The sequence below is a fragment of the Cryptotermes secundus genome, unplaced genomic scaffold, assembly GCF_002891405.2.
Source record: "Cryptotermes secundus unplaced genomic scaffold, Csec_1.0 scaffold50, whole genome shotgun sequence".
NCBI lineage: Eukaryota > Metazoa > Arthropoda > Insecta > Blattodea > Kalotermitidae > Cryptotermes > Cryptotermes secundus.
Genome location: NW_019721758.1, coordinates 550,332 through 576,307, shown reverse-complemented (window position 1 = coordinate 576,307; position 25,976 = coordinate 550,332). Strand labels below are relative to the sequence as shown.

Genomic DNA, 25,976 nt, shown 5'->3' with positions numbered 1-25,976 from the left:
AGCCGATGATGTCGCGTACATCAGCAAAGCCCGGGACAAGAGAATGTCCTGTCTCCAAAATCATAAACTCCGAGGACACGGATCTGAGTTACAGGACGAAATCCTGAACGCTTAAGTTATCAGCTCCGACCAGAAATACTACCCTCCTTTTGTTTTCTTCTGGGAACATTAGGCGTGACTCTCCGTCCAAGCACCTATCCCATCTCCCAAACTACTAAAACTACTTTCATTGAACTTCATAGTGCGAGTCTATAGAATTCTTCATCGGGAATTTAATTTGTCCATGTGGACCAATAATATCTCATTTACATGTACCTCTGACCGATGTATATCATGTTTCTTAAATCCGGCTCTCGTTCGAAATACTGCTAATAAAATTCTCGTTAAGATTCATAACATTACATCGGCGCTTTCCTATGCGTTACAAAATTGTGGGAAATATAATGAAAATCATGCATTACTAATCAATTTTATGACGAGTGTGTATAACACTCAGAATTAGTGGATTTTCGGACTTTATCCATCGTCCGGTATTCTAAAAATTAAAGAAAACAACGTTTCGGTAACTGGATATTTCCGTCTTTAGGCGAGGGTGGAGACGTGCTCTGTGGGGTTCAGTCATGGAGTTTATCTCTTTCTAAGGGACCCAACAGACTAGGTGTCTCCCCCCCTTCACCTCAGGACGGATACAGATCCATTTCCCGAAAAATTGTGTTCTCCAGTTCTTAGAATACCGGAAAATGAGCAGAGTAAAAAAAAACAGTAATTCTGAAACGTAATCAGGTTTTCAAAACTTAGTTTGGAACTTAATATAAATAAGTATCATGGCGAATATGGTAGTAAAACTTCCGAAGAATACGTAACTACAGAATGTCCCATAAGCCTGAAACCGTAGGTAGTAAAGAGTTCTGATAGATCTGTTAACAAAATGTACTCAACATATGCATCATTCACACCGAAACAAACCCTCAGACATTTCTATCAATGTGAAAGAAGGGTTCGCATATTTTGGGTGCAAGCTCGACGCATGTAGTGAGAGCTCGCTCTTGGAGCTTTTCTGTTTCGAGTTCCAGAATTATGGAATATCCTATATTTAATGTACAGAGCCTACTTGAAATTGGAGTACACCTTTCCACCAGGGCTTTGTTAGTTTGCACCTGGAAATTTCTGCGATGTCTATAGGCTTCATCAAGAATGGAAGAAAAAACATCCCTTTTTACCTGCAGATTATTCACAATGTCGGCTACATAAAGGAAGCTGCTAAGTACTTTTCACAACAAGAGGTTCGTTGTTTAAATGATTAATGGGCAAAGTGTGTGTAAAGAAATTATAAATTCTGTGATTATAAAAGTACGGACTTTTTCGAAGACCACCAGCATCTCAGACAAAAGAAAGTGACTTTGCGGCAAATGAAAATGAAACAAAAAATGAATAAATGAACCCGATTCAAGCGAACCGCTTTCTTGTTTGACCGTCAGACGTAAAGTTATCTTGATTGAGGCTCCAGAACTTTGTGTCTGAGGTTCAATGCGAAGCGTAACACATACGGGCACAAGAATATTATTAAGATCATCAACCAAATCCGTGTAGAAGGGCTATTCTTGAGAAGCTAATGGTCGGTCATCTAATCAGGAAATTCCTTAACCTTTATATGGAACCCGAAAGTTCATTACCGCGTTCACAAGAGCCCGCTACTGGTCCCTCTCCTGAACAAGATAAATCCAGTGCATATTGCTTCAGCCGATTTCCGTAACCATTCGTTTTAATTTTATCCTCTTTCACATTGTAACCTTCAACACAATTATTGATTTTTTGGAAATTGCCTATCGTCCTATTTTTTATTTTAAATCACAATTCGGAAAACAGGTCTGGAGATAAGGACTAGCTCTATCGATTGGGCCCAACTGAGAAGTCTTTTTACCTGAAGACGGAGATAGAATATAGTCTCCGAAATCTTATGTTTTAAATGGAAAAAAAAATGGATGATGGCTAATGTACAAAAACCCAATAATGTTATTAATATATCATCGTCACAAACTTTTAGATTACATCATTTAATTATTGCAACTAAAATTACATATTCATTTTGTATCGCTCCCATGCGCATTCTGTGCCTCGTCCATTATACCGCACTTCAGTTGATCGCCATAATAATGCAGCTCATAACAAAGAATACAATTTGCTAAATCATAGACTATCCGTTGTAATGATGGTATTTTGGGGCGGGGGGATTTAGTTTAAGACGGCCTCATACTCTCAGGCTATACAGTGTCGAATGTTAGCATGAGTGGCGAATAACGAATTGTAAAGAATTTCGAATGAAGCGGTCTCGTCCCAGTCGGAGCATTATCTGGCGGGACTGGAAAAAGCCACGAATAAAATTGAACAATAATCGCCCGTGTCCCAACCGAGATTCGAGCCGGCTACTTCCCAAATACAAACCTAGAGCGTTGCCGACACACCATCCTGCTTGATGATATGATTTTAATTGTAGGCCTTCACACAAAAATACTTTTAATTAGAGCTTTACTGTCAGAAAAATGTTTGCGTAACGAACACTGCATCAAGAAAGAGAAGAGGAAATTGACGGTTTAGGCACTGAAATTTATCAAATTAATTCTTTGACGGCCATAGTGACTACTGTTTCTGTGTTAGGCGCTGTGAAGTTCAAGAACAAGAGTTAATATACGAGTATGTAAATACTATTAAGAATCGGTTATTATTGTCGGTTTCAGTGGCAGATTCTGGCTTAGATGTCAGAAATGCACATGTCCGATCATCAGTATTAATGATCGTATTTTTTGCTTTTCACGATTACGAAGTTCGAAACCATAGTTTTGGACCTACAGCCAATCTGTGAAACTATCCACACCTCTAGCCTGATGAATACGAAACTAAGAAACACTGTGGTGCGATTATCTGTGTTCGTGTTGCCCTGTGCAGGCAGCGTCCTTGCGACGGTCTGATCACTCGTCCAAGGAATTCTGCCGACTGCGTAAAAAAAATGAGTACGAAACTGAAGACGAGGCCAGGGCCCAACAAGGGGCTGTAGAGCCATTGATGATGATGATGATGATGATGATAATGGCGACGATCACGACGACGATGTTGGGATTATAAAAACTATTCCTGACAACTTGAACTTCTTTAACTATGCGCATTTCTTGAGATATTTAATCGTTCATTTCTGAGATTAAATTCTGAAGCTATCATTAAGAACGAAAAAGACCTGATGTCATAATTCATGTCTCTTTGTTACAATCTGTAACTGCATGCAAGGCCTGCAGGGCGCACTTTTGTTGCTAGGATACGATCCCTGTCTTTCATTAATGAATCACTTGTCTTATACAATGCAGCCAATTAATACTCATGTGGTCAAGAAATGTCTCGATTTATCAGAAATTAAAATTTCATAATCGCGCCCGCCACATCTCCACGTCTAACTCATCTAAGCTTCATTTTAATATTATTTTCTGACCTAATTCTTTGTATCTCAAACGGTATCTTCATTTGAATACCCATCTGCGCTTTGATTTCATTTTGAATGAGTGTGAATCTTGTAATTTTCAGATGTCCGGTGAACCCACGAGTCATTTCACAGTTTAAGTACGACGAGAAGACCGGAGCAGCGGACGCCATACTGTACTCAATGTTCAGGTTCCCTGAGAGCAGCGAGGTGCATTTCCAGTGCGACATTGCAGTCTGTAAAGGTAAGCCTGTCCTCCCAATTACCGGGCTCTAGTACCGAACAAAGCCGTGTGAGTCGAGTCCGTGTATGTCCCGATGAAAATCCTAATTACGAACCAAACATGTTAGTGAGAAAGAGGTGGGTGTCATATTTTGAAAACAGATCTTACATATAAGCTAACAAAAGCCGTGCCCCTGGTTTGTCGTAACTTTCAGTTCTAAATGTCCACAAATGTACATTTTGATTAGTCAAGGCACAAGGAACAGGATGCTTAACACAGAATATCTTCTCAGTATCAACACCATCTTCCCTGGGAACATCCTCTTGTCGTAAACTAGACTTTCACCTTTCGTGTTATCTGCCTTCCAATCTCAAGAATGCCACAATAACAAATGAAGGATTTATAAATTCAAAAGAATGCACAAAGGATCTGTGAATATGTGACTGAAACTAACGAAACATACCAGTAAAATACATCTATTTCTAGTCCTGTGCCGCCAAATAAAATCACGAAAGTAGGAGTTGAGCATTTGTCGATCAGTTCCCGATTGCTTCATATATCATAATTTTCTCTGTTCCCAGATGGATTCAAGTGGTATATGTACTCTGTAACCGGATGTATACAGTGAATAGAATGGTTGACGTTAAGGTTTTGATTTTGTTGAGAGAAAGTTTTTATACGCCTGCTGGTCTTATGGTATTATTGCACTTTCAGGAGTTATGTATTTACGAAATATTTTCGCCGTTAATTCTAGCGAGATCTACTGACATACAACAATGCTACGACCCTCTTCTTTTTGACACACAATACTGCCATAACATGGTGGCAGATAATAGGAAAGATTCCTAGGCTCTGACAACCGAATAGCGGCTAGATATATGAGGATTTGGAAATCACTTCTTTCACTCGTCAGGGTTTCAACACAGTGCGGACAGTGGAACAGGTTGAACCATCTTCCATCAAGCAAGAGAAAACTGTCATCATTTCTAAAGACTGTTAATGTGAGACGTCATGTACCTCTGTCACTAGGGAGCTGCTCTGATGTACAGTGCGAGACGGACTTGGAGCCCCTCCCTGCTGCCCAGGCTCGAGCTCAGGACAAGGACGTCTATAGCACAGAGGGAGCGTCTAGTGACGAGGGCGTGCTAATGGCCAGCACCACCGTCTTCGTACGGGATCCCGGTGACGAACCCAGTAAGTATATACCCTACCAGTAACTGTCAACCGGACTGAAGGAATGCACTCAAAATGATATGTATTTTTTCAAATGCGATTTGTGTTAATTATCATATATGTCTCATTGGTTATGATATTCATTTATTTCAGACAAAAATGCATTGTTGCGAGGGCAGGTACACTGAAGATACCATATTTCAGTGCCAGAAATTATTTTTCCTTGTATTTCGCTAAATGTTCACCATGCGGATTTTTTTAGAATACTGTACATCTCTATCAGACCCCTTCTGAAAAAATCAATAAATTTCAATTTTGGCTTCACGGAAATTAGGAGTTATAACTGACCGGTAAGCCCGACAAGTAAGTTCGCTCGACAGCTTTTAGCGTGGATCCTAGTATGAAATTTCATCTAAATCCGTTGAATATATTCTGCGAAGAAGCATGCAGCTGCACGGTACCTGTCTTCCAGTTATGTGTTAATTTTATGAATTTTCTGCAAACAATGCATGAAAAGGTAAAGATAATTAAATAATTAAGCTGTATGATATGAAGACATAGGGGGAGTGGAGGTGTAGCTCCACCATTCTTGACTTCGACACTAGATGGAGATCAGTGGTGAGCTTCATGCCTCGGCCACTTCACCCACGGGGAAATCACCCCTGGTACCTACTGGATAGGAAGCTGGAAGGGCCCCAGGACCGATCTGGAAGCTATGGAGAAGAGAATAGCTTACCGCTGCCGGGAATCAAATCCCAGCCTTTCAGCCCTGTCGCCGTCGCTAGTCCGACTACAAAGAATGCATAAAATTGAATTTGATGTTAAAATCCAGGATTTACTGGAAATAAATTGAATTAGTGAGGATATGCTTAATTTCAGAAGCGATTTTCTGCTACTTTGTATCATCCACGAAGTACTGCAATGATGGGTTGCTAGGAAATACGAAATTTAAATTTCCGTCGTTATCTCAACTGTCGATGGCGGCACAAGCAAATGCACCTTTGGATTTAGCCTCAGAAAGTACACGCAGAAGTTAATTTTGCAGTAAAAGTAAAGCTATCCCTGTACCAGGCCGTGAAGGCCCATAGCGTTGTGAGACGTGGAGGGTGGCCCTTAATATTGCAAATCTGAAGTAAAACCAAAATGAAATGGCTCCATACAGTTCAGTGTGTCTACAGCATTGATCAAATCTAAAGTGATCCTGCCGTTTGAGTGATGCTGCTTGGGAGCCCACGCTGACAGGACTAACGGGCGGCCTTCGGTTTCCTGTCTCTTTTCCGAAATGCACTAAAATGACGTATTGGAGAAAATATAAAAAATTCTATTTGAATATCGGAGTGGATTGCATTAGTGAAATCTTAGGTTTTCCCAGCGATGATTATGGAGATTACGATCTAGCATATGACACCGTTTAGTTTGGTAGATGGGTACTAATGATCTTTAAGGTAAAGTCCCTGTGCTTAACTTAGTAAGCACTATGCCATGAAGGCGTATGGGGGAGTGGATGTATAGATCCATATTTTCTTAACCACGGCACTGACTGGAGGTGAGTGGTCAGCTTCAAGCCACGCCCACTTTACCCTCGGGGAAAGAGCCCCCAGTATCCATTGCAGAGGACGCTGAGTGGGCCACAAAGCCGGTCTGGACGAGGTGGAGTAGAGAAAATCCTTGACCCTACCGGGACTCGAACTCTGTCCCCTTGGTCGTCCAGCCCGCAGCTAGTCGCTATACTGACTGAGCTATTCCGGCTCCATTAATGACCTCTTCTACCCTGAAAACGTAACCAATTGGTTCTTCAAAATCGTTGGTATCTCTGTACCATACTACAAGAAGTCATATCCCAGAAGATCGTAACCTTGGGTTGAGTTTGAGGGGATGTACCTTCTGCGATGTAACATCGTGTAGTGGGGTGAAAGTTAACTGGCGTTTCGTAGGAATATCGCTTCTATCTTCAGGATCGAAGAGTATGCCAACCAAGAGAGGCCGTGCCATATCTCAGGTGGCTAGTCGCCGGCTTCCTACACTGGCAACCCGGGTTCGCTCCCGTATCACGACACGTGGGGTTTATGGTGGACAAAATGGCACTGGGGTAGATTTTTCCGGAGTACTTCGGTCTCCTCTACTAATTTTCATTCCACCAAATATTCCATACTCATCTGTCACATGAGGCTGGTATAGTAGGCCAACTAGTGGCCGGCGTATCAAATGGACTCAGTCTCACCTCACCCAACGAAATTAAAAGAAAACCAAAAAACAACAACAACAACAAAAAACAGCACGAAGCACACAGCAGGAAGAGCTTTGCTTGCTGCCTACACGGCGTTAAATACCAGAAAGTACAACAATTCATAACAACCGCTGTGAGAATGTCAGATCCTTCTATTCGATTGAATACTTTCGCAGACCACTTCAGGTCCCAAGTAACATTTGTCACCGTCCACAGAGCCGGAATTGGACCCCGGTCAGGTCAATTACTTTTACAATCTATCGAGTCCAATTTCCAGGAAACGGAGTCGACGGTTCTCATGGGAAGAAGCTACGTAATATTAAAGTAGCGAATGACATTGTCCTCTTTCATTGATGGACTTCGCCATATCTTCCTACATCGAGAAAGGTATTTTAAAACTTAAATTCATCTATTCCTTGTATAGTCCTGGCTTGATTCCCACTTTCACTGTCCGGTTGCTCTCCGCGCCAGAGAGATCTTCGTTTTTTTTTTTCCAAGTGGTTAAACCGGTTTAACAGAAGACTACGCCCGGGGCTGAAGCCAGCAAGGTCACTTTGACTGCGTTAATAGAAAGTGTAGGCTGTACTTCAGATAGGCACAGACGTGGGCTAAGAAATGAATGGCGTGGAGTAGATCTGTACCTATCAGATCAGGGGTGGTTAAAGCGAGGATATGGAGCGACTGAGAGCTGTTTGATTGCAAGATCTTGGAAAAGTGATGCCTGAAACTACGTCATTGGGATTGCGTACGATGAACTGGACATGTAGATCGAAGGAAATGTAAGAAATACATACAAATTTTGGTGGCAAAGTCGCTTAGGAAGCGGTCAGATGGTACAGTAAGAAGGTTTACGAAAATGAAATTTAGATGTCTCCTAGGAAAATGCGTTTTGATTTTGTGGGTGAATGAAACTGGATTATGAAGACTTAGGGCTCTGCTTCTCCCCTGCTTTCACGCTGGTTTATCCCTCGGCTTATTTTTCGACCCTGAAGAGGGAAGCAATATGTTCCTCCATTGGTTGACTTTCAACGGACTACATGGCTTGTATCCCAGAAGACGATACTCTTCGGAAGTGAATTGTGTGCAGCAGCGGGATTTCGTATTGCGAGTGTTAAACGTTCGGTTTCTGCTACCGTAATCAGCTAGTTCTTGGAACTAAAAGAGACGAAATTCAGCCCCAGCAGCCACACTGCTTGTGCTCCTAGACCTCTCGGACACTGAGATCGCTAATAATAAGCCCACTTGGGGTACGGATTCATCTCCCCATTTTTCTGGTGTTGTTCTGTGTAGGTCGAAGTCTTGCCATGTTCAGTTCTGCGGCTTGTCTGAATACGGAATGAGAATGTACTTGTGCTAGATAATGCCGAAACTGAAACCAGGCTGCATCATTAAGATATCCCTGCAACAGGCCTTGGAGGCCATTAAAACGGAAAGAAATTAAATAAGTGAGGGGACATGGTAAAATTCGATTATTTGTGAACTAGAGAAACAACCCAAATTTCATTTTCGAAGAAATTAAGAGCAGATTAAATTCTGGTAATGAACTGAAGAGTTTATTCAGTTCACAGTCTTTTCACTTCCCATATCCCATTTAAAAATCTACCCAGATTAGAACATAGAAAGCTACAACTTAACCTGGTGAATTGTGACCCTCTAAAACTTAATCTTCCATATTAAGGGAACGGACTGCATTGAAGGTATTTGGGAAAACCCTGCTCAGAAAAATATTTGGATAATAGACGGAGAAAGTGATAGGACGCCGAAGATAATTATATCAGTTTTGTAGTTTGTATTCTTAGCCAGACAACTGCATGATCAAAACAAATGGGACGAGTAGGGCGGAACATGAAAGGCTGGAAAAAAAAAAATGAAGGGAAGACAAAACTTCAATAATAACATTTATTTTCTCTTTATCATTTCAGTAAAATCTGTACGATATTTTTTAGTATTACACACCTAAATAGGGGCGTACTTCTATAACATGACGCATCCTCGAACTGCAGGAATAATAAGGACAAAATATTAAGCAAAATAATAAAGGAACATTGAACGTCAGCCCGCTCATAAAAATCGTAAATATGTTACTTAATTATAAGCAATGTTTCCACCCTTTCCCTTTTCGATGGGTATAAAATCGATACTGTCGTCCCTTCATTAACTGAAACAAAATAATTAATTACAGGAAACCTGTTTAAAAAGAATTTGGTTTGAAGATGAATATGACATATAAGGTAATAAAAAGTCTCTGGTTGCAAGTATAAGCAATAAATCTGATATAAGATGATTTCTAATACACATACCGTATTTACGCATGTATAGGCCGCGTGCGTGTATAGGCCGCAGCACAATTTTCAGACAGAAATTATAGAAAAAATAATTTTCTTGGAATATTATTTCAGGAGTATTACACCCTGTATTACTAATTATGAATATAATTTTTCTTTAATGAAGCGTGATTTCGAATATTTCGAATATAAGCCGCACCCCAGTTTTCCTCTTGAATTTCTGGCAAAAAATGTGCGGCCTATACATGCGTAAATACGGTATATCATGTAATGCAGAAAGGAAATGACAAGGAAATTTGGTGAAAAATTAGCTTATTCGCTTCTAATTATCTTCTGTACATATACCTATGTTTAGAAATCTGATCCCTTGAATTTACTTGAGATTGTATTGTCCTGATGCAAATGGGAAGGAACTGAGTTAGACTGAGTTCACTGCATTCTTACAAATCCAATGTAACAAGAAGTGACTAAAGCAAATAGAAAAGAAACGAAGCTTCTCAGTAATATTGTAGTGTAGAGAGGTCTATGAATTTTCGACTTATGGTTTGGATCACCATCATCTTCCTGGATTAGGTCATGCGTAATCTGTTCCGATCTCGTCAAAAGAGTGAAGATAGGCGGAATTAATATTGAATAAAATTGTAATGTTTCGGAGACTGAATGTTGTGAATTGCATAAATTGACAGATATTAGTGCAAAGCTAACCAATTTCATGACATGCCGTATTCCATAGAATAACACTCTAAATTCGCCATATGAATATATAACGGGCCATGTCTCCACACACTTCTCCATAATAGTATTCTTGTCTGTGGAGAGTGTAGAGTGCCATACACGTACCGTGAGACAAATTTTGTGGGCTCACCCTGTACGCTTACATTACATCAATCACGATCCAAAACATCAGAGATTTCCCCCAAAACGGAGTTCACAGAACGATCGGAAAGTTTAAGTCATGTTTTAAATCAACATTAGGCCTCCAGACGTCAGAAGGACTTGACATGTCTTAATGTATTAATTACTAATTTAGTGGAAGTGATCCAGACTTGAAACCAGACATGAAGGATAACTTATAACTGATATGTTATCAGCTGAAGTTGCGAGAAACTAAAATAATTAAAACTGGTGAATTGAAAGGAATATAGAAGGATACGGTTCTGTCCTATTTTAATACTCTTCGAGCATTTTCCTAAAGGGACTGAAGGATATCGCGAAACAGATCAATTAAGGCAGCTTCTCTTTCAACCGAAAGCCGGAGCAGGGATTCTAAATACTAAACAGGAATGTTAATAATGAAATACGCGTTTTTAAGCTCGTATGCAGCGGCGTTTTGAATTTAAATTTGTTTCTACACATTTAAAAATGTTCAAAAAGAGCGACAGTAGCAGACAGTTTTTGTTTAGCAGTGCTTTATCATCTCATCTGCCTGGTCTGCTCGAATTCTTGTTAGCTCGATATTTTCACTTATTTCATATTATATGTACATTTTGAGGTTTACGAGAGTGTCCATTTTAGCCAATATTCCTTCCTTGAGGAAAAATGTAACCTTATGAAATCACCAGATTTGTCTTTGTCTTTCTATTCAACATTTAAGCCAATAATGGCACAACTTATTATGAAATTAAGCCGCTGGAGGCCAAATTCCTGAGTTGCGAGTTACGAGTGAATAATAGCGGCGAAAGGACGCGAACAGCGACGAGAGGAAACCCGCAGAGCTGGACAGAAGACTCAACTAAGGAACTGGATACGACTACTCAGGTTGAATCGTGTGGAAGACTTAATTTTTGAATAACTGTAATTGTAATTATAATCAACTTATCTAATAAATCGATCCATCTAATCCGGAACCCATTAACTTCTTGCCGCGTTACGTACCAGGATACATTATAATATGAAACAGTATTTCGTCGGTAAGCTGGGTCATTCAGTATGGACATCCCTTAGAGAACACGGTGTTTTGAAACACGGTTTTCATTCGATACATTAAACAGGTTCACAGGTTTTATATACCACGCCCTAAACATGGACATTAGAAAAGATATGAAAGGTACGGCACGGTAAAAGTGAAAACGAATCAGCAAACCCCTAAACCAAGCTCAGATTACAATAAGTAATATATTTTCCAAACAAGTTCTTTATCATTTTCATTCATTGACCTAGATGTCCATTTCTTACGTTTTTTTCCTTGGCACTCCAGCCCCACTGGGCCTAGGCCTACCTCCATGAACTTCTCCGTTCACTTCGGATTTTGTAGATCTTACACATTCGGTAGGACCCCTTGGGCGGGTGATCAGCTCGTCGCAAGGCCTCTACCTGTACACAAACACAGAAAAACGCACACACACACAAACTAAACATCCATGCCCTGAGTGGGATTCGAACCCACGATCGCGGTTTCCAAGCGAGCGAAGACAGTACATGCCCTAGACCGCTCGGCTACCGTGACCGGCATTTATGACGTATGTAGGACTGGTATTGCAGACCCATTCTTATCATGTAGGCCTGCAAGGACGCAGAAATTTTGTTCATTTCTATTTCGTTAGATATTCATCTTGTTGAAATGTGTTTCAAATATAAATTAATCCCAACTAACTTGCAATTCTAAAATTCTTTCACTTAAATACTTTCCTTTTTTCTTTTGTACCGAGTTTAGGATTTAATTTCAGAATTTTCTTTATATCAAAATTTGCCTGTATTATTTACTTTAACCACAGTGTTAGCTAGGAATTTAGTTCTATATTTCGCGTTCCAGACTTAGGATTTCTTGTTTTTCGTGAAGCAAATTTAGGAGTTTGGTCCTTTCCTCTTCCTTGTAATGTAGAGTTAGAAGTTAAGTTCCATTTTGTTCTTTATGCCTTAGAGTTAACTAGGATTTTAATTTTGTACCGCTCTCTGTAATATATATTTTAATTTTGGTTTTGTTTTTTGACCTAAGAGTTAACTTGTAATTCAAGGTAATTGTGTTCATGGCAACGGAGTGTTAGGATTTCATTCCTGTGGCTGACAAACCGAAGCATTGTGTAATACATGGATACTGGCGAGCCATCAACAGTCCGTATCTTAGATTCTCCAATTACAGGTACAGTTACATACGTGGGAGAGTTCAGTTCTGCGACTGAAAATCTTTACTTGTGGATCGTTTCTCTTTTTCGTCTGGTTAATTTCACGGCCATCTCAACGTTCATTACAACTTCAGGACTGCAAACATTCTTCGAAAAAGAGAATGAATATAAGATCTGGGACTGTCACGCTATACCTAATTCGCTCTCTTCCATTGATATAGCTTAGGAAATGTAGGTGAGAGTAATTTTTCTCACCACACATAGACCGACTAAATTCCACTGTAAAGGACTTTCTTTGGACAGTTGGTGGTCATTAAACCACTCAAATAATTTATGTTTTTGTGGAACTCCACATTTGTCATCGTTTTCAAAAGCGTCTGCCATTATACCCTATCCTGAATCAGTTATGTCCGTTTCATATCTTCACGAAATATTTTTCAACTCATATGAGGCTTGGGATTACAAGACTGTTTCGAATCCAAGGTTAAAATCAGAACTAGTACTCCTGCTTTTTGAAAGGTCTGCCTGTTCTGCTGCCTTTTGATATAGATCCATACTCGTAAAATCTTTTAACAAAGTACTTCATTCTTTTCAGGCAGTGGAACAAGTTCGTTTCATTTCAACTGTTGTGTCTAGGATGTTAAATATATTTGGCTCTTGTCTGATTACTTAGTTTATGAGAGGGCATTGCCCTCTACATCCTGCAACGTATCTTAGGATGATCACTCCAAGTGCCTAAATTATGCCCTCCAATTGTTTATCAACGCAAAAATATAAAATTGTAATCATACAGATTGTATTTTTGCTATGTCACAGCCGACTGAAAAACTGATATTAATATATTGATATTTAGAGCTTCCGTTGACTATGCAAAAGTCTTTAACACGATTAATCTAAATAACCTCTGAGAGATAAAGGAAGAAAAGCCGTTTTCAAAACACCATACGAAGGCTACAAGAACCCTAATACAGATACCGCAACACAAACAGAAAGTTCGAGAAAGGAAAGCGAAACCCAAATAATAATTGACCAAAGATAGGACCACCCTGTACCACCGGCACAATTCAAAATTCATACTGTGACATGACGCCTGAAAGCTGGAATAGGAGAGCCAAATTATTAGGAAACGATGGTTACTGTTGGGACCGCCCTGGGGCTATATAACGAGAGAATCGAGGGAGTCTCTGGAGAGAGTTCAAGTGACTAGCCTGCCGTGGTAGCAAATACTACTAGAAATAGAGCATAGTCTGCTGTACTAAGCCTAGACTGACAGAGGCCTTGTATATATTATACATACTAGATATTAACACTCAATTGTAATAAAGTGTACATAGTGACAAAGGACTAATACTACCGAATATGACTGTCAAATGACAGATCCGACCTCTCGCACGAGAGGGCGCCCCACATGGACAGGACAGTAACTTTCATTTAAAAATTAACATCTGGTCATGAGCCCCAGCCGGGGCTCGACACCAAGACAGACAGACTGACTGACCGTCAGTCGCAATGTGACTTTGACTTTGAGTCTCTGGAGAGGCCCGTATGGAGGTGCGTTCGAAAACCTCCACCGTGACCCTGCGAGTCGTAGGAGCCGACGAAAAGGGAAGTCTTAAATTTGAGACAGTAATGTATGGTCTCGAGTACCAAGGGTCTCGGACCCGAGAAAGACTGCGCTGGCAACGACCAGCAGCATATACAAAAGACAGACCCGTATTCTCGTCAGAGAGGGCACCCACAAAAAACAAGACCGTAACTGTCAAACAGTAATAAAGATCTGGTCGCAAGCCCCAGATGAGTGCTTTATGCCAAGACAGACTGGCCAACTGACCGTCGGTCGTAAAATGAGACTCAGTCTCTGGAGACGGCTGGTGAAGATGGAGAAGAGAAGTCATAGTCTCTCATACAGTGATTTGTGAAGTGTAGTAACAAGTTGTATAAGTGTGCAATAAGTCCGGTCATCAAAACCCGTCTATAAGTCACGCACACCCCCAAGTACGTGACAATGTTAATGGCTTAGTATACAAGTGGCAAGAAGCCTGGCGTTGCTTCAGTAACGACTCTGCTATTTGCGAACAACCATGTAATTCGAGAAAAATCAGATTATTTTCTACTTCCCGAAAACATGTTTTAATATCACTGCGCTTTTCGGTTCATTCATAGGTCTCCTATGCATTTTCTTTCCACCTTCTCTTTACCCCAAACCTTCTTTTTTTCCTGAATGCCTGCTACATATTCCACTTATGCTCAATCGGTTAGTCGCTGGCTTCCTACCGCGGCGGCCCGGGTTCGATCCCGGGTCTGGTCAAGTGGGATTTGTGGTGGACAAAGTGGCGCTGGGCAGGTTTTCTCCGAGTACTTCGGTTTTCCCTGCCTATCTTCATTTCACCAATTGCTCTACAATCACCCTCACCTATCGTCTGGGGCTGGTACAATAGTCCAGAAGTGGCCACAGTACAAGGCACTTAGTCCCACTCCACTAGCAATAAAAAAATATTCCACATATTATTATTAGCTGCCAAGCACATATTTTGTAGCTGCAGTTGGCAACATACCAGTTTAGCAGTCCGGATATACTAGCCTCAGGCACAACCTCGAAGCTGAATTTGCCTTATACATTACTACACACGAGAAATCCACAAGCGAACTTATGGACACATTTCACATCCCAGAAGGGATTCACAAACAAAAGCTGCAGTATCACTACTGTGAAACGTTGGCACTTTTCAAGAATATTGCTTTTCTTTTTCTTTGTCTTCTTGTTCAACCTGTACGGATTACGCCCTTTGGTCATTTCTAAATCATAATTAATTTCTAAATCATGAATTAAATAGACAACCGGTACGATTCCTTGGACGGGGGGATCGGCCCATCGCAAAAAAGAACTCGGACATCATGCACCTTGTTTGATTCGAGTCTACGACCCCAATTTTCGAGCTGCAGAAGAAAGTCTCGTTGGAGCTGCTGACCATCGCAGTAGCCAATTGCAATTGAGTGTAGCGGTCAACCACCACGTTCATATAGGTTCGTTGGCACGGTCGCTTGGTTAGGTATATACGACTATGCATGTATAAACACATAATCACAGTACATTCAGATTCTAACAATTTCTGACGATGGTGTATAACACTCAGAATCATTGGGATTTTTGGACTTTGTCCATCGTCCGGTATTCTAGAAACCGGAAAACACACCGTTTCAGAAACTGGATTTGTTTCCGTCCTCGGGTGAAGGGGGTGGGGACACCCACTTTTTCGAGTCCCTTAGAAAGATCTAACCTCTATCATAACCCTCTCACCTGAGGACGGAAAGAGATCCAGTTTCCGAAACGTTGTGTTCTCTAGTTTATAGAATACGGGACGATGGACAAAGTCCAAAACCCAGTAATTCTGAGTATTACATATATACTGTTTGCTGAGAAATATATTAAATATTTACAAAAGCAGCAAACAATTCAAACGTGTTGTACTTACTATCTGTTCCTTGTTGCGGCTACAGCCTATCATATTTTCTTTCATTTGAACACTTCCGAAGAATTAACTTTTATCATCACAAAAACGCACCATAACTGTTAATAACTTTCAATTGATTTATCACCTCTTTCTGTAACCTGGGGAGGCAAAGCAATAGTGCGCAATGCTACGAGCTTGTAGTAACCAACGCAGCTCAGGGGTTGTGCTCAGACTGCTCCAAGGGCAACCTAACCGCGCACGCTAGCGGTTGACACTCAACCGCTGCTGCCAGGCAACTTGAACGGAACGGCTTGCGGTGCATACTCGTACCGCACCTGAGGAGGTACCGACTGCCCACCGCTGATGTCAAATGGGGCAATCAACAGTCCCAACGAAACCATACGTTTACACCGTGTGGGTATCGCAGACGGCAAGAGGTTGTTTTTATACCCATAAATAAAATGATTTAATATCTTCAGTCACTACTATGACCGACAGCGACATCTTCCAAATACGTTTGTTTTCTTTTCGCTGCTAGGCGAACTGATCATTGATTGTATTTTCCATCCCGTCGTCCTGTTACGCCGTATTCGTAAAAATGGAACGTCACACGAACATTCACTTATTATGTGCCTCTATTCTGTGTTGAGAAAGTGATGATTGTTGGTTCCAAAAGTGGATTAAGAACATATAACATACTATCAACCTGTTTCTCAGAAACCTCCCAAGGTTTCCTTCATTATTCATTCACACTAAAGGCCTGAAAATATTTACGGTAGAAATACGCTACAGTAAAGTGAATATAAGCGCATAAAATATTCGGAATTTAAGATTCCAAATCAACAGAGATACTCATTTGAGCCCTATTAGAGAACGCTGTCTGTACACGGCCGAAATTTAGGGGGAGTGACCAGGGCGGTGGCCCCGAGGCCTTCATAGAATAGAAATATAGAATCCATAGATTTTACTGAGCGATTTTCTTCTCTAAAATCACGGAAAGTCTGTATTTCTAGTTATTAAGACCTAAGGAGAAAAAATTGTAACCTTAATTTGTTGTTGCTGAACCTCCACATTTTGACTGCTTCGGGCCCCCCGCCTCCAACCGTAAATCCGGCGCTGTGTCTATCCATCCTCTCACACAATTTGGCTATCTTCCGTCAAGCACTAGTCGCTATTCAAGTGCGCAATATATTACAGAACTTCGCAGCTGAGTGGTTAATATTCAGTTTTATTCAGAAAGTCTTCGTTTCAAATCTAGTCCAAAAACCGACAATTCCATGTTTCCCCATTTGCCCCAGTGTTTACAAAAATGCTATATAGTCTTAAACTAGGCCTCGGTTACTTTCTTTCACCTCATTTCTAGCCCACAGTTTGCTACTATCCGTTCAATAAACCTACATAATTTACGTCGTTGAAAACGCGTCATTAAATAACCAAAGAATTAGCCAATCATACTATATCGATATTAGGTTCTCTGTACCAGTTGTAACGGTCATATGTCTCTTTACTCCTACAATCAATTGAAATTGAAGCACCAAAATAAAGTAAGTGTATTTTGTGTTGAAACATCATGAAATCAAGCAATACACGAATAAAAAACTTCATCTTAATCAATCCTTTCGGCAGCTAACTGAAATATGTAATGTAAATCAAAGAGTTTCGCATGCCCAAGGATCCCTACCGAATGTGTAAGATCTAGAAAAACCGAAGTGAACGGAGAAGTTCATGGAGGTAGGCCTAGGCCCACTGGGGCTGTAGTGCCAAGAAGAAGAAGAAATCAAAAAGGTATTTCAGTGCAACTGGCTTTTCAGCAATTGACCGTTTTATACACCATGCCTAAAATGCCTAACTCTATATGAACTTATTCCTCCTTGAGAAGCTAATGGAAGCTCAACTTCTCAAAAAAATTCCCACCTTTTAAGGGACGAGAAAGGTCATTACCGTGTTCACACAAACCCGCCACTTGTCTCAAACTTTTTTTTTATTTCTCCAATTTATTATACAATCTATCCAGCTGTTATGGATAATAAGTACTAGTTATGATGAGTATAAATATAAATGTAATTTAACATGAAGAACGTGTTCCAATGAACTCGTTCTATATGTAATTTAACTAATTACAGTCAATTAGTTTACAAAATTAAATAGCAAGTCTTTACAAAATTAGATAGCAAATCTGGTTAACAGTTCTGACGGTTTGAATCTGTGAAGCCTCCTGACTTCTTCTTCATCGTAGAGGTCTCAAACTTGAGAGACATTAATCCAGCCCACATTCCCCCAGCATCTACAATAAATAAGATAATGAAATCATATCTTGACCCATCTAGAACCAGCTATGAATGCAGGCAGTGTGCCTTTACCTTGTTTTGGAATTCCATTCATTACATATACTTTAAATTAATAAATATAAATTTCTTATGAACAAACATATATTTAATAAAGATTAAGAGGTAAAGGAAACTCCGTTTCCATGCTGTTGCACCAAGTGGTGAAGTTGCATAGGAGAGTGAAATTAAAGCTCCATGTTCCAGTCGCTTTAACCCCCCCCCCCCAAGTTCCTATGTACCCAAGAGTTGGCACGGACGTGACGACAAATAGCAAAACCATGCCATGGAAGCCCAAGGGTCCTGTCCCTAACTTCCTTCTTTATATGTATAATTATATATTTTTTTCTTCACATGTCAGACCCACAATGATGTCAAGTGTGTAAACTTCATGCTAAGGTAATCAGTATAAGTGACATATTTAAGCCTTGATGAGCAAGCACATGGAATTTGTTTAAATGATAGTGCTACTCATGTGTTTTAAAAGAAGTCTTTAATGTGGTTGAGCGTCCCATCCAGCTTACAGTATGCTTACTTAAGAAAGAACTGTGTGACGATTAATGATGCATTCAACCGGAATGAGTTCTCCAAAGATAAAGGAGCGGCATAAGAGGGAGGTCTGTAATAAGAGATGTCCTAAGGGGAACACAAGGAAAAGAGCGGCTACTCAAAGTCTACTGCAGACAAGGTTAGGGAGGACTTCAATATTAATGACTTATGCAACAGTCTTCAAACGTTCCTCTTGGCAATGATGATTATCTAGCAAACATTATTTTTTGCAACAAAAATAGCAACGGAACCATAAACATCAGAATCATGTTTAACAATGAACGTTTTAGAGAGGATATTCTCTGTCGAAAAATAATGAATACAGAATTACGCAACATGTTACAACAGACACGCGCGTGTTGGTACATTTAAAACTGTAAGTCACACGTTCTGCGTTTTGTGCAGTACTTACTTCTTATAACTTTATAATTTAACTCTAGACAAGCAGGCAATAGTCAACTATGTCTAGTTTGAGTAGCTTGTCTGAATCAATAAATTATACTATGACGTGGTGCCTGAAAGCCGGACTATAAGACATCCATCACTAGTCAACAGCTAGCAATTCCTAGGCAGCGATGCCTAGGAAATCGTTGACCAGGAGATGAGAGTCTTAACAGTGGAGTTTCCACCGTTATTTGTAACGAAAGGTATTCCTGTGGCAACAAGAGATTCATTGCATAGCAGTGAGCGAAATTAACCCTTCGACAAGGTGTTCCCTAGTCAGTCTGAGTGTAGGATATAACAGTTGTATCAGACAGGAGACCAGTTTAGTTTAGCTTCGACGAGAGTGAAGGACAGTTGAGCTCTGAGCAGAAGACACTTCACCGAGATTAACTGTGTAAGAGTGTAACATTGAAGAGGAAACGTCCAAAGACGTTATAAGTGTGAATAATTGTATTTGTGAGCGTAGAGAGTGATCGTCCAATAGATATTCTTCCAAATCTGAAACCCCATACAATGTCCAAGGTGCAACAATGGCAGCATTATGCAATTGCACAGGACTTTTTGGACCAGTACCAGAGGGAAGGTGCTGACTTCCTTGGAAGGATCTTCACTCTGGATGAAACTTGGGCTCGTTCACACGAACCGCGCTTGTAGTGACAATCAAATGAATGGAAGCATCCTGGCTCTCCTCGTCCAAAGAAAGTGCGCCCTGCACAGAGTAATGTGAAGGCGATGTTCATTGTGGCATATGACACTGATGGAGTGATACTGCACCACACTGTACCTCAACGACAGACAATAAACGCTGCCTACTACTGCAATTTCCTGCATAATCATCTTCATCCAGCACTCAGGAGAAAGCGACAACACTTGTTGGCAACAAACCCCATCGTCCTTCATGACAATGCAAGGGCTCATACTGCTGATGCTGCCAAGGATCTCCTTCACTGCTGGCGATGGGAGACAGTGCAACATCCGCCATACTCACCTGATATATGTCTGTGCAATTGTGATCTCTTTGCCAAAATGAAAGAACCACTGTGAGGCACACGTTAAAACACAAAAGAGGAGATTATTTGTGCTGTAGGGAGGTCGCTGCTGGACATCAACAGAAGTGGACGCACTGATGGTGTATGACGCCTTCCACAAATGTGGCAGAAGGTGGTACACATGGGGGGCGATTATATTGAAGGAATGTGTTTACCTCAGGTAATAAAGTTATTTCAGAACTACAGAGTCGTTGCCACTACTTTTTATCCAACCTATGTATTATTTGAATCTTGAGATAAAAGCCACCAGGGATTCAGTGATAACATTTCATAAAAAAACTTTTTTGTCCTGAATACATTCATTTATGCATAAGTTATTATTTTATTTGACAACCCTCATTTAGAGGAATTATTTAGAGTTAAATTAGACAAAAAGTGATCATGGACAATGGGCTGGTAAGGTCTTGGAAGAAAGTGATCATGGCGTATTTGATCACAATGTTATAGCACTCATCTGGAGGAACTGAGAGGAATCATGAAAACATTATAGCAGACAACCCAGCAAAGATTTCAACCAGGTACATTACCATACATGAACCTGCCCAATTGATGAATGTTATGTGGCAAAGTAAATAAAAAGGCAAGCTATTTTGTTTAGTGATTTCAGTGACCTGTCACATTAATTTTGTGTTGCAGGTATTCAGGGACTGTGTGAAGGCGGTGTGAACCCACCCTGGCTACTATACTTGTGCATAGCATTTGGAATCATGTTCCTCATTATGCTCATTATCAACATCTTCCTCTGCTCTGCAATGACATGTTCCTGTGCTAGGACTGAAGTCATAGAGAAGGAACCCAGCATAATAGAGGATTATGACCCTTATAGGAGCTGGCATGGCTCTCAGTATGGATCTAGGTAAGAAACCACCATAGAGATAATTTTCATTAGCAGCTCAGAACTTCTAAGAAGCGTGCAATTTATAAGAGATTATATTCAGATTCTTTCAAATATATTAGTCCCATTGTTTATGGTAAAGATTTCTTTTTTTAAGCTTTCAAATTTCTTAGAATCATATTTCTTATAGTTATAGAATAGATCTATGTGTGATAACTTTTGAGACTCTTCACATTTTGGGGCTGACTTCTACAGAGCAGCCATGAAATCCTTTTGTAGCAACTTTACAGCATATATATATGTTGTCTTCCACTCTCCAAACACCATTTGATTCATTTCTGTGTTCTTTTAGACAATTTCTTTGATGTTGAAGGCTGAATATCATAAATCAGCATGTGAAGGCTGTTTTCAGATCTTCAACATTTTCTGTTTGGACTTTCAAAGGGACTCTGTAGCCACTTTGCACAGAGAGAAATGTTTCCTAGCATCCAGTCTTTCTTAATTTAAAGGGATAAGATGGACCCCTTGATTACACTAAAACCATTGTACTGTACCCCGTTTTTACAAATGAGGCTCCATAAACTTGGGTTAAAGCAATATACCTTTGACATCTGTAATGGAAGAAAAGCTACTATATATTTCTGGAAAAGACTCATGTCCTTGTAATAATCACATTTGACATGAAAGAAATTAAGTCAGTTTCATAGTATAAAGGGTATCATAATATGGGACGTGATGCTGTGTATTCCAGTAGATTTCTACAAGACTACATGGCTTCACATTTCAAAACACACTAATCTTTATAGCCACTAATGTGAAATCCCAAAGAGTTTGAGGGTATTTCTTAAGAGTTTTATTTACTTAACCTGCTGGCAGCCACAGATAATCGGACTTCAAGTATTTCTTATTTTACAGTAGTATAGTTGTGCCAATGAATATTGTCAGAATTAATCTGAATAATTATTCATTTTGTAAAAATAATTTTTCTTTTGAAACTTGAATCTGAAGTTAAGCTTGACCAAGAAGATGGCTTCAGTGATACACGGAACAAAATACCATATGAAGAATATGAGGGAAAGTATTATACTGTAGAGAAAAACATATGGCTTTTGCTTTCTTTTCTTTTCTGTTACATATCAGGGATAAATTTGATATGCCCTCATATCCAAATTCCATCTTATTACTAATAACCACTGCAGATGATTTCTTTCCACATTTTCCTGCATCTAATTTTTATGCAAGAGTTTCCAACAGCTGAATTGAATCCTTTCTTCATTATAACCTGAGCCTAGAATATTAATCTCTATATCATAATTTCCCATTCAAGGTCAAGAAAACGTTGGTCTATGCCTTCACTCCCCCTATGTCTTAATGGCATAGTGCTTAATTAGTTAAGCACAGGGACAAATTTACCTTCATCCCGCCCACTTTCTATGCCATAAAGTCTATTGATTAAGTTCTTTAAGTCTATTCAAACTTTGTGCCCAATTTAAATGATCTTCTTGCACCTGTAGAGTCCCTTAATTCTACTGAAGAATAAGTTCTCAGGCTTTCTCATCGTCTATTCTGTTAACACAAACCAATATTTTTTCTCTGTAATCATCTTTCCTTTTACTTACAGAATAAATATTTATTTACACTAAAATTCACTTTTAGTCTTGCCTAATTTATTACAGCCTTTCATATTATTTTTCCATTGTAAGAATTTTACGAAGTTTCTGTCCTAAACCCATTATTCACATAAAATAACATAAATTAGTATTTAAATCGAGAATACTGAAAGAACATGAATCACAGTTCTGAGTCATTGCTTACACCTGATCCCCCACCAAATTTCAAAACTCCTAATTGATATGTCAAAAAGATTTATGAAAGAAATACTTTATCAGCAGCCTGTTTCTGCAACAAATAAGTAATCTGTCGACCATCTAATACTGTGTCTGAAAATGTGATTGTATTTACAGGTACTCCCTTAATGGAAAGCCTGGGTACACATCTGGAGGGTCTACCATGAACTCAACAAGATCCATCTCAACCAACAGTGACCATTATGCTATTGTGCATTCACGACCAGGCAGCCGCTACTCAGCACCGGGCTCACATAAGGCTGCCACACTGTCACATCCTCACCACCACCATCAGAATCGTGGTCCACCTTCAAATATTGGGTCACACTATTCTGGAAAATTGTGATCAACAGCTGTAAAATATAAATATGTGTTGTTTGGAGAATGCAGTGATATCTGGCATAATAAAGAAAGATAGTTCAAACCTGTGGTTAAATTCAAAACAATAAAGTGGAAACTGTCCCATAACACACACTATCTGGGATACTCCAAATGCATCATTACTCCAATGTCTTTTGGTTCTTACATTATTTCTTGCATCACTGTAAACTGTTCAGATAATGGCAGGTTCACATAAGATGCAGAAAAACTTCATCACTGTGTGATAAAACTTCCTGTTTCTGTTAGTAGGTAGAAAAGGACTTGACCTCAGAAGTTCAGGATGTAGAAAAATGTGTTTGGAAATGTACCTTGGCCATAAGTGATACAAATGTCAGCATGTAATATATGGCACCCTCATTTCTGTGTTCTGTATAACTGCTGATTAAGGACCTGATCATATATAGAACGTTTCCTAAAAATGATAGGAATATACAGCTTTAGTGACACCCATACTAATAATTTATATCTATTAGCAGTTATTGTTTTCCTTTCTGGACACACCAAGCAGATTTTCCATCAGCTTTAAAAGATAAATAATCCAAAGTTTTGCAACAAGATATACTGTTAATTATTGTTTCTGTTTCTCTAATATTAATCTTGAACTTACGTCTGAGAAGGGTGTTTAAAGGCAATGTAGGAAGAACCATGACTGTTACTATATGCACATTAATTATACTGATAGTTTTCACAATTAACCATTACTTCAGTAATCTCACCAACATATCCCACTGGTCCTTCAGGTCATGAAGCCTTTGACCGGCTTGTCACATGATCCTGGTTTGGAATATCAATGAAAAACCAAACAGTAATAATAATAGAAGTTTTTGTCAATAAGGAACTTAATATTCTTTAAAATCAAGGAATGAAGGACAGAAGTGTAAGAGGTAAAACACATACTAACAATGCAGTTTGGCTTCAAGTTTTTATTGGAAAAGAATGAAAGAAGCTATTAGTGGCAGATGCGAAGAAGTCTGACAAGTGAATATCAGTCTGGCAATTTCTAACAGCACAGATCTGCTTTTGTAATGTCCCATGTAACTAATTCTATTACATAACACAGTGTAACAAATATTATGTATGATTATAGCAGGACAACTTTCTTGGCTGAAACCTTCTTCTCCTTTTGTTTATTACTTATATTTTACTTGATTTAACAATCTTTCCTCAACTATAAGTTATAGTGTCTAATGGGAGAGCTACTCTGAATGATGACTTAAGAAGAATGTGAAACAAAGTGATCATGGCCTATTTTAAGGAAATTTTTCTGAATTTGTCTGGGGGGACTGAGAAAACTATGGAAAACCTGGGAGTATAGCAGTCTCCAACTGGGAATGAAGCCTAAAATCACCAAAATATAAATAGGAGTTCTCAACACATAACTACTTCCTCTTCTGTCGATTAAATTACATGTTCCTGCCTGCCCTCTCTACTAATCCTTCTGTCTCTTCTTCAGAAATCAAACGCTTTTTCCTCATGAGATTTTTTGACATATTCTGACATGTTATGTTAGTCTCGATCTGACTCCCATTCTTCCTTACTTTTAATAATCCATTATTCGTTTTATGATTGTCATGCAGCTGCCTTACATTATACACTTCCTTCTTTGGATTTTCATTCCTATTGTCCCATTTATTTGTTTTCTCTTACGTGTCTCAGGTATTCTGTGATTCAGTATTGAGGGGGTGGGTTTCCCCATGCACCGCAACTGATAGTCTATTGTACATCCCCCTTTCTAATTTCTACCGTCTCCATCCCCTACCGATACTGGTGCTCGCTATCAGCCCCTTTCTGCCAGCGAGGTTTCTACCCTCTACTTGGCAGTGGTATCTAATAGTTAGTCCCTTTCTGTCAGCGAGTTAGTCCCTCCTCTGGCAGTGGTACCTAATACTTTAGCCCCTTTCTGCCAGCAAGGTTTCTACCCCCTACTTGGCAGTGGTATCTAATAATTAGTCCCTTTCTGTCAGCGAGGTCATCCCTCCTCTGGCAGTGGTACCTAATACTTCCCCATCTATCGGAGGCACTGGAAACTATTTGGGCGGGAAACTTTTTGGCCTAATTTAGCTCAGAGGCCTCCTAGAGGCATGAGGTTCTTTTACGTGCTGTAAATCTACGACACGGGACCCACGGCTTAAAGTCCCTCCTGGAGGACTTGTTTCCTGAATTTTTCTGCCATTAAAAATTCAACCACCTCCACCGGGTTTGAACCCGCGTACCTTGAGTCATGAGGTGGGAACGTTACCACTAGACTATGGAGGCCGCTTTTCTCAGGTATAGTTTCATATGTATAGGTTAAAATGAGGAACTATAACGAATGGAAGGAACACAGAGAGAATTAAAAACTGTACTGGAAATTGGTTTTCAGCACAGATGATATGCTTCATATTTGGCTTGGGGGGGTCCAACCAAGAAGGGCTAGTGATTCAGTGTTACTCATGTTAACTACCATTCGGCAGTTAGGGAAACTGGATTTTTATAATCCATGTGGAAGCCCGAATTATGTGGAATCTAGTGTCAGTACACCGTACGTCTTGCTGTGCACATTCCTTCAATTAAAGAATGGATGTGGTTCTGCAAGATTAGGGACATGTATAAACATTCTCTTTCGCTTTAGTGTGTTCTAACAGATTGAGCAGTAATATAAACAAATGAGAACATTTCA

At 39.7% G+C, this 25,976-nt stretch overlaps 1 protein-coding gene and 1 long non-coding RNA gene across 2 annotated transcripts in view; one reads left to right on the top strand and one right to left on the bottom strand.

Annotated features, from left to right (window-relative positions):
- The window catches only part of LOC111875593, a 243,096-nt gene extending 226,941 nt beyond the window's left edge, over positions 1-16,155 (bottom strand). The window contains exon 1 of the long non-coding RNA XR_002844752.2: positions 15,910-16,155. This is a non-coding gene — a long non-coding RNA (uncharacterized LOC111875593). The remainder of the gene's footprint in view (positions 1-15,909) is intronic.
- The window catches only part of LOC111875590, a 185,833-nt gene extending 161,224 nt beyond the window's left edge, over positions 1-24,609 (top strand). Inside the window, exons 6-9 of the mRNA XM_023871939.2 lie at positions 3,571-3,710; positions 4,719-4,883; positions 20,891-21,110; positions 23,054-24,609. Of these exons, the coding sequence (XP_023727707.1) occupies positions 3,571-3,710; positions 4,719-4,883; positions 20,891-21,110; positions 23,054-23,282 (754 nt within the window). The 3' untranslated portion in view covers positions 23,283-24,609. The remainder of the gene's footprint in view (positions 1-3,570; positions 3,711-4,718; positions 4,884-20,890; positions 21,111-23,053) is intronic.
- Positions 24,610-25,976: the final 1,367 nt, after the last annotated feature.